Genomic DNA, 14,521 nt, shown 5'->3' with positions numbered 1-14,521 from the left:
ATGATAATTTGTCACATTGTTTGCACCAAGGGGGCCCCAACTAAAATCCTGCTTAGGGCCCCTGAAGGCTTGGGCCGGCCCTGCCTAAAGTTATAATAATAATAATGGCGCAGATGACAGCGATCATGACATGAGGTAAATGTTGATCCACCAGCTGAGATCAATCGAGTGTTTTCGGAGAAGGTGCCTGAATCTCAATGCGTTGCATTCACCGCGTGTTCAGCGCAAATGTCCGCTAAATATAAAGTCTAATACTGTAGACATCATCGCCAAAGAAACTCGCCTTTACTAAGTTTACACTGAAACTACGGCTCATAACAAAGAGCGGAATTGCGCCGGTGGTCATCATGAGAATCCTGCTGTCTGCTCATAAATTGGTGCGGCTGACTCGCCTGCTTTATTCCACCAACACAGAGAAATGAAGATCAGCTCATAACGAGACTGAGCATTTACAATGACCCAAACCAAAACTTTTAAAGAGCGATAGAAGTGAGACTTTCTTTTGTCCGTTCTTCCTTGAGATGTATATTATTTTGCTATTTAAAGTAATACCGTGATATTATACCGTCACCGTTCAAAAGATGAAAAATACCATGATATTAATTTTAGGTCATATCGCCCACCCCTACCGTGATACCGTGATATTTATATCTAAGGTTATCATACCATCAGAATCTTATACCGGCCCATGTCTAGTCTGTACGTCATGAAATATGTCATATGTCATGTGTGTCTCTACATGTCTGTACTGCACTTCAATAATGCCACTAAAATAAGAGTACTCCACAGGTCTTAATCTGATTTATTAAATAAAAAATCTCTGTTTACATGCTCTACTTAATCAGAGTATTGTCTTAATTGTATTAAAATCAGATTATTGGTGTCCATGTAAACGTACTCAGTGAGACTGTGACAGCTGTTTTGCTGGGGGATTAGGGTAAATTATTTCATGTTCACACGTTTTAGTTCCACTGAAATATTAAAGTAGATTGTCAGTTTATGGACGGCACGGTGGCTCAGTGGTTAGCACTGTGGCCTTAAAGCAAGAAGGTCGCTGGTTCGAGTCCCAGCTGGGTCAGTTGGCATTTCTGTGTGGAGTTTGCATGTTCTCCCTGCGTTAGCGTGGGTTTCCTCCAGGTGTTATTCCGTCTGGCCCTAGCCATAGGGGAATTGATGAACTGGGTTGCAGCTGGAAGGGCATCCGCTGTATAAAACACATTCTGGAATAGTTGGCGGTTCATTCCGCTGTGGCGACCCCTGATGAATAAAGGGCTAAGCTAAAGGAAAATAAATGAATGAATGAAGTTGATCATTTCAGTGATCTGAATTATTAAAGTAGATCATCAGTGTTCATTTAATGGGTATAAATCCGCTTTCGTCAGTTTACCTGTACCTGTACTCCTGAATGACCTCATGTTTGGGCTTTATAGTATTGGTAACTGTGGTAAAATAAGTGTAAAGTGTCGTTGATGGGCTGTTATTTGTTGTGGGTTGTCTTCAGTGTATGATGTTTTATTTGCTGCAGTATTCATGTGCTGTTTTCATTCTCTGAGTTTATGCACAATGTGGGATGTTTTTACACAATATTTACTCATAATATGGACAGAAATATGAGCTATTCTTCTTTCTGAGGGGGATTGTGCTACACCTGAGCTTGAAGTGGTCTGGTTTGACTGGTTTTATCTGCCAAATGTGCTGGTTTAGAAATGTTAGCTGTCTTCTGGAAAGTGTTTAGCTGAGGGTGCGTTATTATCAGGACATGAATATTCATTCATTTATTTCAATATTTCAATATTGTGTGTGATTGTGTGTGTGTGTGTGTGTGTGTGTGTGATTGCGTGTGTGTGTGTTCTTGTGTTTGTTTGTGTGTGCTTGTGTTTGTGTATGTGTGCTTGTTTGTGTATGTTTGTGCATTTGTTTGTGTGTGTTTGTTTGTGTGCATGTGTGTGTGGGTGTGTGTTTGTCTGTGTGAATGTGTTTGTTTGTATGTGTGTGTGTGTGTCCGCCATGTGTGTTTTTGTTTGTGTGTGTGTGTGTGTGTGTGTGTGTGTGCATGAGTCGTGCGTGTAAATGTTTGTGTTTGTGCATGTGTTTATGTGTGTGTGCCATATGTGTGTGTGTGTGTGTGTGTGTGTGTGTGTGTGTGTGTGTGTGTGTGTATGCATCATGCATGTGTAAATGTTTGTTTGTGCATGTGTCTGTGTGCATGTGTTTGTGAGTGTATTTTTGTGCGCTTGTTTTTGTGTGTGTTTGTTTGTGTGGGTGTGTTTGTGTATGTGAGTGTGTGTGTGTGTGTGTGTGTGTGTGTGTGTGTGTGTATGTGTGTGTGTGTGTGTGTGTGTGTATGTATGCATGCATCATGCATGTGTGAATGTTTGTGTTTGTGCATGTGTTTATGTGTGTGTGCCATGTGTGTTTTTATTTGTGTGTGTGTGTGTGTGTATGCGTCATGCATGTGTGAATGTTTGTGTTTGTGCATGTGTCTGTGTGCATGTGTTTGTGAGTATTTTTGTCTGTGTTTGTGTGTTTGTGTGTGTGTGTGTGTTTGTGTGTGTGTTTGTGTGTGTGTTTGTGTGCATGTATGTGCACTTGTGTTTGTGTGTTTGTGTGTTTATGTGTGTGTGCTTGTGTTTGTTTGTGTGTTTGTGCATGTGTCTGTGCGGATGTGTTTGTTTGTGTGCGCTAGTTTCGAGTGTGTGCTTGTGTTTGTCTGTGTAATTGTGTTTGTCTGCATCTTTGTGTTTGTATGTGTGCTTGTGTTTGTCTGTGTGTGTGTTTGTATGCGTGCATGCATGTGTGAGTGTTTATGTGTGTGTGCTTGTGTTTGTATGTGAATGTGTGTGCATGCATGCGTGCGTGCTTGTTTGTGTGTGCTTGTATTTGTCTGTGTGAGTGTGTGCATGTGTGTGTGTGTGTGTGTGTGTGTTTGTGAGTGTGTCCTTGTGTTTGTTTGTGTGTGCTTGTGTGTGTGTTTGTGCGTGTGTTTCTGTGTGCTTGTTTTTGTGTGAATGTGTTTGCTTGTGTGTGTGTGTGTGTGTGTGTGTGTGTGTGTGTGTGTGTGTGTGTGTGTGTGTGTGTATGTGTTTGTATGCATGTGTGTGTTTGTGTGTTTATGTGTGCATGTGCTGTTTGTGTTTGTGTGTGTTTGAGTGTGTGTGCTTGTGTGAGTACTTGTGTTTGTTTGTGCGCTTCTGTTTGTCTGTGTGTGTGTGCATGCTGGTGTTTGTGTATGTGTGCTTGTGTGAGTACTTGTGTTTGTTTGTGCGCTTCTGTTTGTCTGTGTGTGTGTGCATGCTGGTGTTTGTGTATGTGTGCTTGTGTGTGCTTGTTTGTGTGTTTGTTTGTGTGTGCTAGTTTTTCTGTGTGGGTGTGTGTTTGTGCACATGTGTGTGCTTGTGTTTGTCTGTGTGAGTGTGTTTGTGCACATGTGTGTGCTTGTGTTTGTCTGTGTGAGTGTGTTTGTGTGCATGCATTTGCACTTGTGATTGTTTGTGTGTGTGTATGCATTTGTGTGTCTGTGCATGTGGGTGGGTGTGTGTGTGTGTGTGTTTGCATGTTTGTGTGCGTGTTTGTGAGTGTGTTTGTATGCATGTGTTTGTGTGTTTATGTGTGCATGTGCCGTTTGCGTTTGCTTGTGTTTAAGTGGACTTGAGTGTGTGTACTTGTGTGAGTACTTGTGTTTGCGTTTATGTGAGTGTGTGTGTGTGTGTGTGTGTGTATGTGTGGATGTGCTGTTTGTGTTTAAGTGGGTTTGAGTGAGGTGCTTGTGAGTGTTTGTGTTTATTGTTTTGTGTGTGTGAGTAAGTGTGTGTGTAACTGTGTGTGTGTGTGTGAGAGTGATTGAGCCGCTTCAGTTTGTCTGGACCAGAACCACTAAACCAACTCAATTCACAGCGAGGACATCGATCCATATTATATAAAAGGTGTGTGTGTGTTTGTGCGTGAGTGTGTGTGTGTGTGTGTCTGTGTGTGTGTTAGTGTGTGAGAGAGAGAATACATGTGATCACCTACTGCTGCGGTTACCAGGCAACAAAGAGCAGAGATGCAGAGAGAAAGAAGCTTTTCTATATGACCCCAATGTGTGTGTGTGTGTGTGTATAAAAAAGATCTCGTGTTTATACACCAACAATATCAATATCAGAGAAATATTAGAGACATTTGAAACAGACACTGTATAAATCTGCAGTAGTATCTCAGTGGAGCAGTGGTTTCTTGTTTGCTGAATGCCTCAGTTTGATGAAGAGATGTTATAGTAAAGCACTGATTGTGTGTGTGTTTGTGTGTTAGTGTGTGAGTTTCGTCCTCCTTGGCTCGTGTGACGGCCCTCTGCAGGCTGGAGGAGTGTGTGAACTTCACCATGAACAACAAGGACGACGCCACAGAGTCCGGTAAGAATCACATACACACATATGTATATACACACACACACAAACATATACATGTATACACAAGCATATGCATACACGTATGTATACACAAACATTTACATATATACACACACATATATGCATACAAAAACAGACATATGCATACACAAACATATGCACACATACACACACAAACACACACATATATGCATTCACAAACATATGCATATATACACACACAAACACACACTTATATGCATACACAAACAAATGCACATATACACACGCAAATATATCCACATATATGCATACACAAACATATGCATATATACACACACATATGTATACACAAACAAATGCATATATATATATATATATATATATATATATATATATATATATATATCTATACACACACACGTACACATACATATATGCAATCATAAACATATACATATTTACACACAAACACATATATGCAAACACACACATACACACTCATATATGCATACACAAACTTGCATACATAGACACACACACAAATATATGCATACACAAAGATGCATACATTAAACACACATATATATATATATATATATATATATATATATATATATATATATATATATATATATATATATATATATATATATATATATATATATATATATATATTGGTATACACACACACATTTGCATACACAAACATTTGCATAATTAGACACACAAACATACATAGACAAATTTTTATACCACAGATGCACACACATGGATACATAGAGACACATGCATACAAGCACACACACATATAGGCATACACAAACATATGCATACAAATAGACAGTAACATACATATGAATACACAAACATATGCATACATCGACACACATACATATATACATACACACACATGCAAATATATACACAAACATATGCGTACATAGACACACACACACACACACACACACACACACACACACACACACACACACACACATATAGGTATACACAAACATATGCATACATAGAAAGTAGGAATGCACACAGATATACATACACACACATATATACAGTAGGCATACACACATATAGGTGTACACAAACATATGCATACATAGACACACATACATACAGGCATAAACATATACATACACAAACATACATAGACAAACTTGTATACTACACATGCACACACATGCATTATCAGACATCATACACATGCATACATATACAACCAAATGTATACCTATACACTCATACATAGACACAGATATAGACACACACACACACATGAATATATATCATGCATACATAGAAACTCACACACACACACACACACATTATGATTGTTTTGTCAGAGTGTGTAAATAGGCTATAATCAGTATTGTATGTTGTGTGTGATGCAGAGAGCAGCGTTCAGATGAAAGTGTTTTTGCCCAATAAGCTGCTGGAGTGTTTGCCTCCAACCCCCGCTTTACCCAAAGAGAGACTGCGCTGGAACACAAACGAGGTTCACACACACTCACATCTGATCGTATTTTCACACTTTCACTTCTACTTCAGCTTTTTGCAATCCTGTTGTCGATATTAAACTGCATATTTAATATTTAAAGGGCACCTATTGTACCCCTCTTTCAAGATGTTAGATCAGCCTTTGCTGTCTCCAGAATGTGTGTGTAAAGGTTCAGCTCAAAATATACATCAGATTATTTTTTAGAGCCTCCAGGATCTGCCCATTCTGGTGTCTGAGTAGAGTTGTAGCTGTTTTTGTAGCCTGTGGCTTTAAATCTAAATGAGCTGCTTCTCTCCACCCACCGCTCCCACGTGCTTGTCTGCTTCTCCTGCGTTGCTTCAGATAAACAGCCGTCAGTGATAGACAGACAGGATGATACAGCTCATTATATTTGTGGTGGAGTTTATTCGAGCCTTTCTGAAATGTTGAGTCACACACAAATGCCGTTTGCAGTACACACACACACACGCACACACACACACACACACACACACACACACACACACACATATATATGCACATTTACTGACACCATGTGGCCGTGGTGATTATAGCAGTAACAATTTAGACAGCGATTTTACTGTTTTTATTACAAACATGCTCTGTTTTAAAAGCATTTGAAACTTATAAACAGATATATTAATCTCAGTTTATTTGTCAGAAAATGTTCTGTGATCTTGTGTATAGATGTTATCCTAGAAACATGGCACCTGTCAATCAATTTGGTGGGCGGGGGAAACGACACTCCTATGTCACGTTGCGGTGGGTCTCAGAAACACTGGGATTTGGATCCTATTTTAACATAAGGAAATAAAAATAAAGAGACTTGTGTTGTAGAGGATTGGGTTTCTACCACCCCAGTATGACTGTGGACACACTATACCTACACACAGCTCTGTCCAAACAGCTTTCAGAAGATGATTTACATCATAGGTGCCCTTTAAAACAAAGCATTATACAAATACTTTTCGCTGTGATATTAAAAGTTTAAAATGTAAATTTCTTTCAAAATTTTTGTAGGTTCTAATCATAGTTCCAATAGTTTTCTTTGTGTTTTATATTTATATATAAATATTAATGCTTTTAATTACATTTTATATTTTGATTTAACTGTAGTCTTTTTTGTTGTGGTGCTTTTGGTTAGTTTTTAACTACCTGAAATATAGATATGATTTCACTTTGTAATATTATGATCATATTATTATACTATGCATTGACTTTAATTAGTATATTTTTCATTTTCACTTTAATTTCCAAAGTTTTGTATTTTTTTGGCAGATTTTTGTACTGAGTTGGCGTGGCTTCCTCTGAGTGCTCATGTTTTCCCCACAGTCCAAACACATGCGCTATAGGGGAATTGAATAAACTAAATTAGCCGTAGTGTGTGTGTGAATGAGTGTGTGTGAATGAGTGTGTATGGGTGTTCTCCAGTGCTGGGTTGCAGCTGGAAAACATATGCTGGATAAGTTGGCAGTTCATGGGGAAACTGGAGCACCCAGAGGAAACCCACGCCAACATGGGGAGAACATGCAAACTCCACACAGAAAGCCAACTGCCCCAGCCGGGACTCAAACCAGCAACCTTCTTGCTGTGAGGCCACAGTGCTAACCTCTGAACCACCGTGCCGCCATTATTATTATTATTATTATTAATATTTTCCTAATATTCTAAAGTTGGCTATAAAATGCCTGAAAACACAATAATAAGTGTCTGGTTCAGGATGAATGAATGCTAAATGATCATGTTACTAACTGCTTGTCATATGCTGGTGTTTTTGTGTGTGTTTCAGGAAATTGCATCCTTCCTGATTTCTTTCGACAGACATGACGAGTGGCTCTCCTGTTCCCTTAAGACCAGGTCAGTAGAATCCTCTTTAGTTTTTAATGCTATTGTGCTGTATGTCCGTTTTAGACTCTTCTAAAGCATAACAATACCACAGTATGTTTGCAGATTTTTCAGAAACATACACCAGTGTGTATGTTTTCAGTCATTATTGCTTTTATTACATTATTGAATTTTTTATTAAAAGTTCATCTTTAAATCAGTGGAATAAATTTTTTAATTAAATTATAAACTATATTTGAACAGTAATTTTATAGTACAATTATATTTAACTATTGTACTGTACTTTTGATTAAATAAATGTAGCAACAGGGGGTTTCACACTGCATGACTTTACTATAGGAAGAATCACCGATATTTTTGTCTTGGTCCACAAACTACGTCTCACAACCAAACACGCGAGAAGTGAGTGTTTTATTTATTTATATAGAATCACAGACGTTACAATAGAATGTTTCGCATTATCATTGATCCGCAGATGTAGTCAAATTCTGTTCATTGAAAGTTTAGTAATTAACCTTTATACACAAGTATTTACATATATACAGCATTTCTTTAAACTAGTAAGAAGTGCTTCTCATACAATATGTGAACTTCAAGCGAGATTGACGTTGACTACAATTGTCTGTCGTACTCCTTTGGTACCATTTGGCAGTAGAGACACAAGCCTGATAAAGGTGACCCGTATCGTACTGTACTGTACCGTACTGTGGAAATGAGGCATTCAAATTTACAATTTAGAATTTAAATCATGTTCATGTTCAAATCAATTGCATTTCGATACGATTTTAATTAATCGAACGTCCTAGTTCCATTTCGGAATGTCTGTCTTTGTTTTGATCTCTCTAACTCCGCCCACTTTCAGTTTAACTAGGCCAGGTAAAACAAAACCCTCTGCAATGTTTGAATTTGAACTGCAATACCTATTTCAACCACTAGGTCCTACATACTGCACCTTTATTATCTCTAATTTGTAATAAACATTGTCTTTTTGATTGTGTGTTGTGTGCAGGCCGCAGAACGGTTCAATCATACTGTACAATCGCAAGAAGGTCAAATACCGGAAAGATGGATACTGCTGGAAGAAGAGAAAAGATGGAAAGACGACAAGAGAGGATCACATGAAGCTGAAGGTTCAGGGCATGGAGGTGAGAGAGCAAAAACACACGGCTGCAGCACACTGAAACTATATGCACAATATCTGTCAAATATTAATAGAGTTTATTATACTGGGCTGCTGAATGCTTGATTCTGATTGGCTGATGAGCATCATAAGGTTGTACCGTTATTTTCAGATAAACACATATTATATTATATTATATTATATTATATTATATTATATTATATTATATTATACCACAACAGATCAATTACTGTAGTTACTGTATTACTATAGCAACTATGGAATCACCACAACAGATCAATTACTGTAGTTACCATAGCAACTAAAGAATCACCACAACAAATCAATTACTGTAATTACTATTACCATAGCAACTATAAAATCACCACAACAGATCAATTACTGTAGTTACTGTGTTACCATAGCAACTATAGAATCACCACAACAGATCAATTACTGTAATTACTGTGTTACCATAGCAACTATAGAATCACCACAACAGATCAATTACTGTAGTGGCTGTTACCATAACAACTATAGAATCACCACAGCAGATCAATTACAGTAGTTACTGTATTACCATAGCAACTATAGAATCACCACAACAGATCAATTACTGTAGTGGCTGTTACCATAGCAACTATAGAATCACCACAACAGATCAATTACTGTAGTAACCATAACAACTAAAGAATCACCACAGCAGGTCAATTACTGTAGTTGTTGTGTTACCATAGCAACTATAGATTCACCACAACAGATCAATTACTGTAGTTGTTGTTACCATAGCAACTATAAGATTAAAACAAGTACTTTATTATAGTGTTGTCCAAAAACACCTACAGTATTTGCTACTATTTGTTACTATAACATTTGTTCATGTGTGCAGATGAGCAGAAAGATGCAGAATAACAGCGATTATTTAAAATAGAAATCTTTAAATTCATAAATGTTTTTTTACTTTGATCAGTTTAATGCATCTCTTCTGAATGAAAGTATTAAATTTTTGATGAATGAACGTTTTTTGTCCATTTCTGTCTCTTTCTGCAGTGTCTTTACGGTTGTTATGTTCATTCCTCCATCGTCCCAACATTCCACAGGAGATGCTATTGGCTGCTGCAGGTTAGTTTGTGACCATTTTTATGATTAATTTGAAATGTTTAATGACCTTTTTTTGGTTTTAAAATGATTTCTATTACAGAATCTGATATTTTAAATGTTTTAGTGTTTTTATTTTTGTTTTGATGTGTTTTATTGTAGTGTTTAGATTTTATTTATGTGGTTTTAAATCATGTTAAATGTTTTTTTAAATTGTTTGGTTTTAAAGTAATCTCTGTTACAAATTTTAATATTTTAAATGTTTTAGTAAGTGTTTTTAAAGGGTTTTATTTCAGTATTTATATTTTATGTCAGTGGTTTCTGATTGATTGTAAGTGTTGTTTTAAATTGTTTTGTTTTAAAATAATTTCTATTACACAATTTTGATATCTTAAATGTTTTATTAAGTCATTTATTTTGTTTTAAAGTGTTTTATTACCGTATTTATATTTTATTTCAGTGGTTTATGATTAATTTCATGTGTTTTATTATTGTTTTGTTTTAGAGTGATTTCAATTAACATTTATATATAATTTAATATCTTACATTTTGTTTCAGTTTTTAATAAAAATTCAGATTACAGATAAACAGATGTGGTTAGAGAATTATGCATAAGACAAAAACAGACCCACACGTGTGTGTGTAGAATCCAGACATTGTGCTTGTGCACTACCTGAACGTGCCGTCGCTGGAGGACAGTGTGAAGTCATGTGGTCCGGTGTCCTGCACTCTGACCGACCGGCGGGACAGTCTGCGCTGGAGCCGAGACGAGCTACTGTCACAACTCAAACCCATGTGTGAGTGACCAATCACACCATCTGATATATAAGGAAACAACCAATCACAGGTCTGCTATAAAAGCAATCGACCAATCACAGATGTGCTGTATTAGCAGTCAACAGTTGAGGCCTTAGACGAAGAAACATAAAAGTCCATATTTTAAGCAGTTCTAAGGTGATTTTTCAGTGTCAGTATTAAAATCTAAAGTAATTATGATTTATATTTCTCAGATGTAGGGATGGGTATCTTTAAGCTTTTAAGGGTATTACTACTTTTATCAATACCACTCATCGGTTCGGTACTTTAACGGTTCTCTTACGGTACTTTTTGTAGTGTTTTTTATGAAAAAAACCCCAAATTGAACAGAATTAACAACACAAATTTATTATTACATTTTTAATATAAAATAAAACAAAACCAATAATTGTAAAACAAATAAATAAACATTTTCCTGTAAAAGGATGTACGAGGGTTTGAAGGAAAATGACTCTCAGTTTTTAACCATTCTCTTGGATCCTTCTCGGTATGTTTTGCTCCATGCCTCTTTGAGTTGCAAAATGCAGTTAAATAATCGGATAATCTTTAAGATTTTTCATTAACGCATTCACATAAGTGAATTAATGTTGTTTTGGGAGTTGACAGTGTAAAAGAAAGCTGCTTTTTATCATTTCTTAATAAGAATAGTTTATTATTAATCTATTCATATGCTTTATTTGTAAATACAGCTGATGTAAAAGCATTTTTAATATTTAAGATTTATTTAGGCTACTGCAGAAAAAAAATACTGTTTTCAATGTAACCTAATGTGTGTTTATATAACTTAATATTACACTAATTTAGAGCGACCTTATGTGATTGACTGCTAGCATAACGATGTGGATTATGTTTAGCTAGGCAGGTAATGCACTTTAGCTAGTCTTCAGTAATGCACTTTTGAAAGATATTTTCACGTAGCCAGATTGCTTGCGTTTCCGCTTGTACAAGAAAACAACTTGATGCGTTTGTTGCAACGAGCATTGTCGCTGTTCATTTGGGAAATACAACCTGTTTGGTTTTCTCTTACACTCCGCAAGCTTACGAGCTGTGTGTGTGTGTGTGTGTGCGAGTCTGTATCGCGAGCTATGTGTGCGCTTAGCCTCCACTGAGTGTGCGCGCACAGCCGAGAACTGTGAAGGCTTTTATGTTGACGTGCTTGGTTGTACTATTGGGCAGAAACACAAACATTTCTCATGTGAGATTGCCGACTGTGCAGACGAATATCAAATATTGCAAATTAGAAAAGGCCGGGCAGTTAAAGTATGCTACTGTAAGTAATGTTTATTCAGCAATAATTCTCCACTACCGATAGCAGCACCGTTAATATCAGAGCTTATCTATACTTCTGTCTTTTATAATGTAGCACAGAGACCAATAAAGTACTGAGTTTCGGTAACTATCCCTACTCAGATGTGGAAGAATTAAATATGTCCAGTTAGTGTGGAAGAACAGTATAACTCCAATTCATCAGATCACTTCCAACCACTAAAGATCTGATTCCTTTATCTTAGATTTAGTACAGTAACAGAAACTTCAGGTTAATATTAAGCATTTCTTTCAAGCTTATAATAATAATTATTATTATTTAGAAACAGAAAATACAGTATGAACAATGTACAATACCATAGACCTTCGTACAGTACAGGCAATAACAATCAGTTATTAACAATAAATAAATACAACAACAAATACATACCATGCAGACACATCATAGCTAAATAATGTTGTTTATTTAGAAAAGCTGGCGCAGCACACCTGTGTATATACTACTTCAAACTGTTCTCGTGCTCCGCCATCTCACGATATAAATAATTAAATGAAGACTTCAGATGCAAAAGCCGCTAAACGCCACTTTCGCCAAAAAAGAGTTCATGACATTGAGTGAATGCTTCAGGCACGTAGTGAATGTTTAACTAATAGATGTGCTTCTAATCATCTAAATCACAGCGTCAGCGCATTCAGAAATAACAGTTTTTTGGCAAAAGCCGCTAAACGACACTTGCTTTTGACAGCAAATCCGCTATATCTCAAGAACCAATCAGACGGCGCGAATCGAATCATATTATTTCAATGTAACGGCGTACTGAAGCACCAGCATTTATGAGGCGTTTTATTCCGCTTCTGATTCTAAAAGATGGAGTTTGATGAACTGCATGAGCCTGTCTGATTGTCAGTGAATGGCAAATGAAAACATCCCTTACCTAAAAACTCTGTGCATTATAAGAAAAAGAAAACACACAGTACAGTGGGAAGTGTAGCTTTCATTCATAACGTTTTTTTGCCCAGTAACGCTACTTTAAATGAGTCTGATTTACTAAACATTAAACGGCAACTCCATTTCACGAAAGACAGAGTTAAGATGCACGTCTTTTATCCCGCGTGCATGCTATGAGGAAAAAACAACAGACCAAGACCTTGAGTATGGTGAGAATGAATGACAGCTTCTAAAATTATCTGAGACACATCCCCTTTTTTGCACAATAGACCTACCTTGTGTTTTAATGCTAATGTAAGCTGTTTTAATAAATAAATATACTGTAAAAACTATACATTATTTATATTACTTCAATAAATTTAATTACTTTTAATATTAATGGACAATGCACAGAAATGGATGTTTCACAATGTGTTTACACTACATTATTTGAATCTACCAAGCTTAGTTTACAATGTTTCCAGTGTTTACACTGCTCTACTTATATTAAATCTAAATCCCAAATATCAGAAATGACAACAGATTGTTAAGATTTAATTATTGTCAGTTTTAATGTTATTGATTAATGCACTTACTTGACAGATTTCATTCATTCATTTTCCTTCTGCTTAGTCCCTGGTTTATCAGGGGTGACCCCAGCGGAATGAACCGCCACTTACTTGGCAGATGTATTTTTAATTTCAGGTGGTTTGTGTATGTGTTTTATGTTTGATAAAATAATTTCTAATTGCATCTTTAGTCATTTTTCAACTAATTACACTGTCTTGTCCTGATAGGTGGATTTAGAGGTTTTTGCATAAAAAGCACAAGCGGATTTAGCTGGTTTTGACGCAAAAGAAAATCTAATCTGGTTTTTGTTCTCCTCTTTGATTTAAATATACTTTCCCAGCATCCCTCAAAGCCTTCCTTACTCTGTCCTTCCTGTTGTTCATGTCGGCTCTCCTTTTTTTGCAGAGGATTTGCTTTTTAATGTCCAAATCGGACATGTCTGCAAGCGGTATCTCCATTCTTCTTAGTGGACGTAAACGTTTGTGTGAAGCTATTTTAATGGTTAAAATGCAGACTCATGGTCCAGCGAAACTATCCCCAAACTGTTTCTGTATACAAAGTTCACACACGCAATTAATGTCACAAGGTTATCTCGTATTTTTATTTATTTTTTAGACTTATACTGTTGTTCGTCGCACACACACAATTGATCTATGTGGAAATGAGCAATCATGTGCACAATCGGAAAATACGACTAAATGATCACAAGCCTGATCATTTACCAATTAATCATATGCCTCGTTAATGAGTGATTGAACATTTACACACTTAATCTAAGAGGCATGTTTGTGTTTTTACTTCAGTATCTTTGTATTTTATGTGTGTGTTTATATGTGTGTGTGTGTTTGTTTAGTCCACAGTTTGAAATGGTCTTGCGGAGGCAACGGAGCTGTGGAGCTCTCGGTGGAGCAGATGGTGCAACAGATCCTAGAAACACAACAGACCAAACCACAACCGCGAACACACACCTGCCTCTGTGGTAACACACACACAGACAC

At 36.7% G+C, this 14,521-nt stretch overlaps 1 protein-coding gene across 2 annotated transcripts in view; it reads left to right on the top strand.

The window, feature by feature from the left end:
• The window catches only part of camta2 (calmodulin binding transcription activator 2), a 63,983-nt gene that overhangs the window by 5,323 nt on the left and 44,139 nt on the right, over positions 1-14,521 (top strand). For both annotated transcript variants that reach the window (XM_056448671.1, XM_056448672.1), the window contains exons 2-8: positions 4,288-4,388; positions 5,774-5,877; positions 7,670-7,737; positions 8,735-8,870; positions 9,896-9,967; positions 10,590-10,740; positions 14,377-14,502. In XM_056448671.1, the coding sequence (XP_056304646.1) occupies positions 4,358-4,388; positions 5,774-5,877; positions 7,670-7,737; positions 8,735-8,870; positions 9,896-9,967; positions 10,590-10,740; positions 14,377-14,502 (688 nt within the window). In that variant the 5' untranslated portion in view covers positions 4,288-4,357. The remainder of the gene's footprint in view (positions 1-4,287; positions 4,389-5,773; positions 5,878-7,669; positions 7,738-8,734; positions 8,871-9,895; positions 9,968-10,589; positions 10,741-14,376; positions 14,503-14,521) is intronic.

The sequence above is a fragment of the Danio aesculapii genome, chromosome 23, assembly GCF_903798145.1.
Source record: "Danio aesculapii chromosome 23, fDanAes4.1, whole genome shotgun sequence".
NCBI classification, from domain to species: domain Eukaryota; kingdom Metazoa; phylum Chordata; class Actinopteri; order Cypriniformes; family Danionidae; genus Danio; species Danio aesculapii.
The sequence above is the reverse complement of the archived record's forward strand: the minus strand, read 5'-3'. Positions and strand labels throughout refer to the sequence as shown.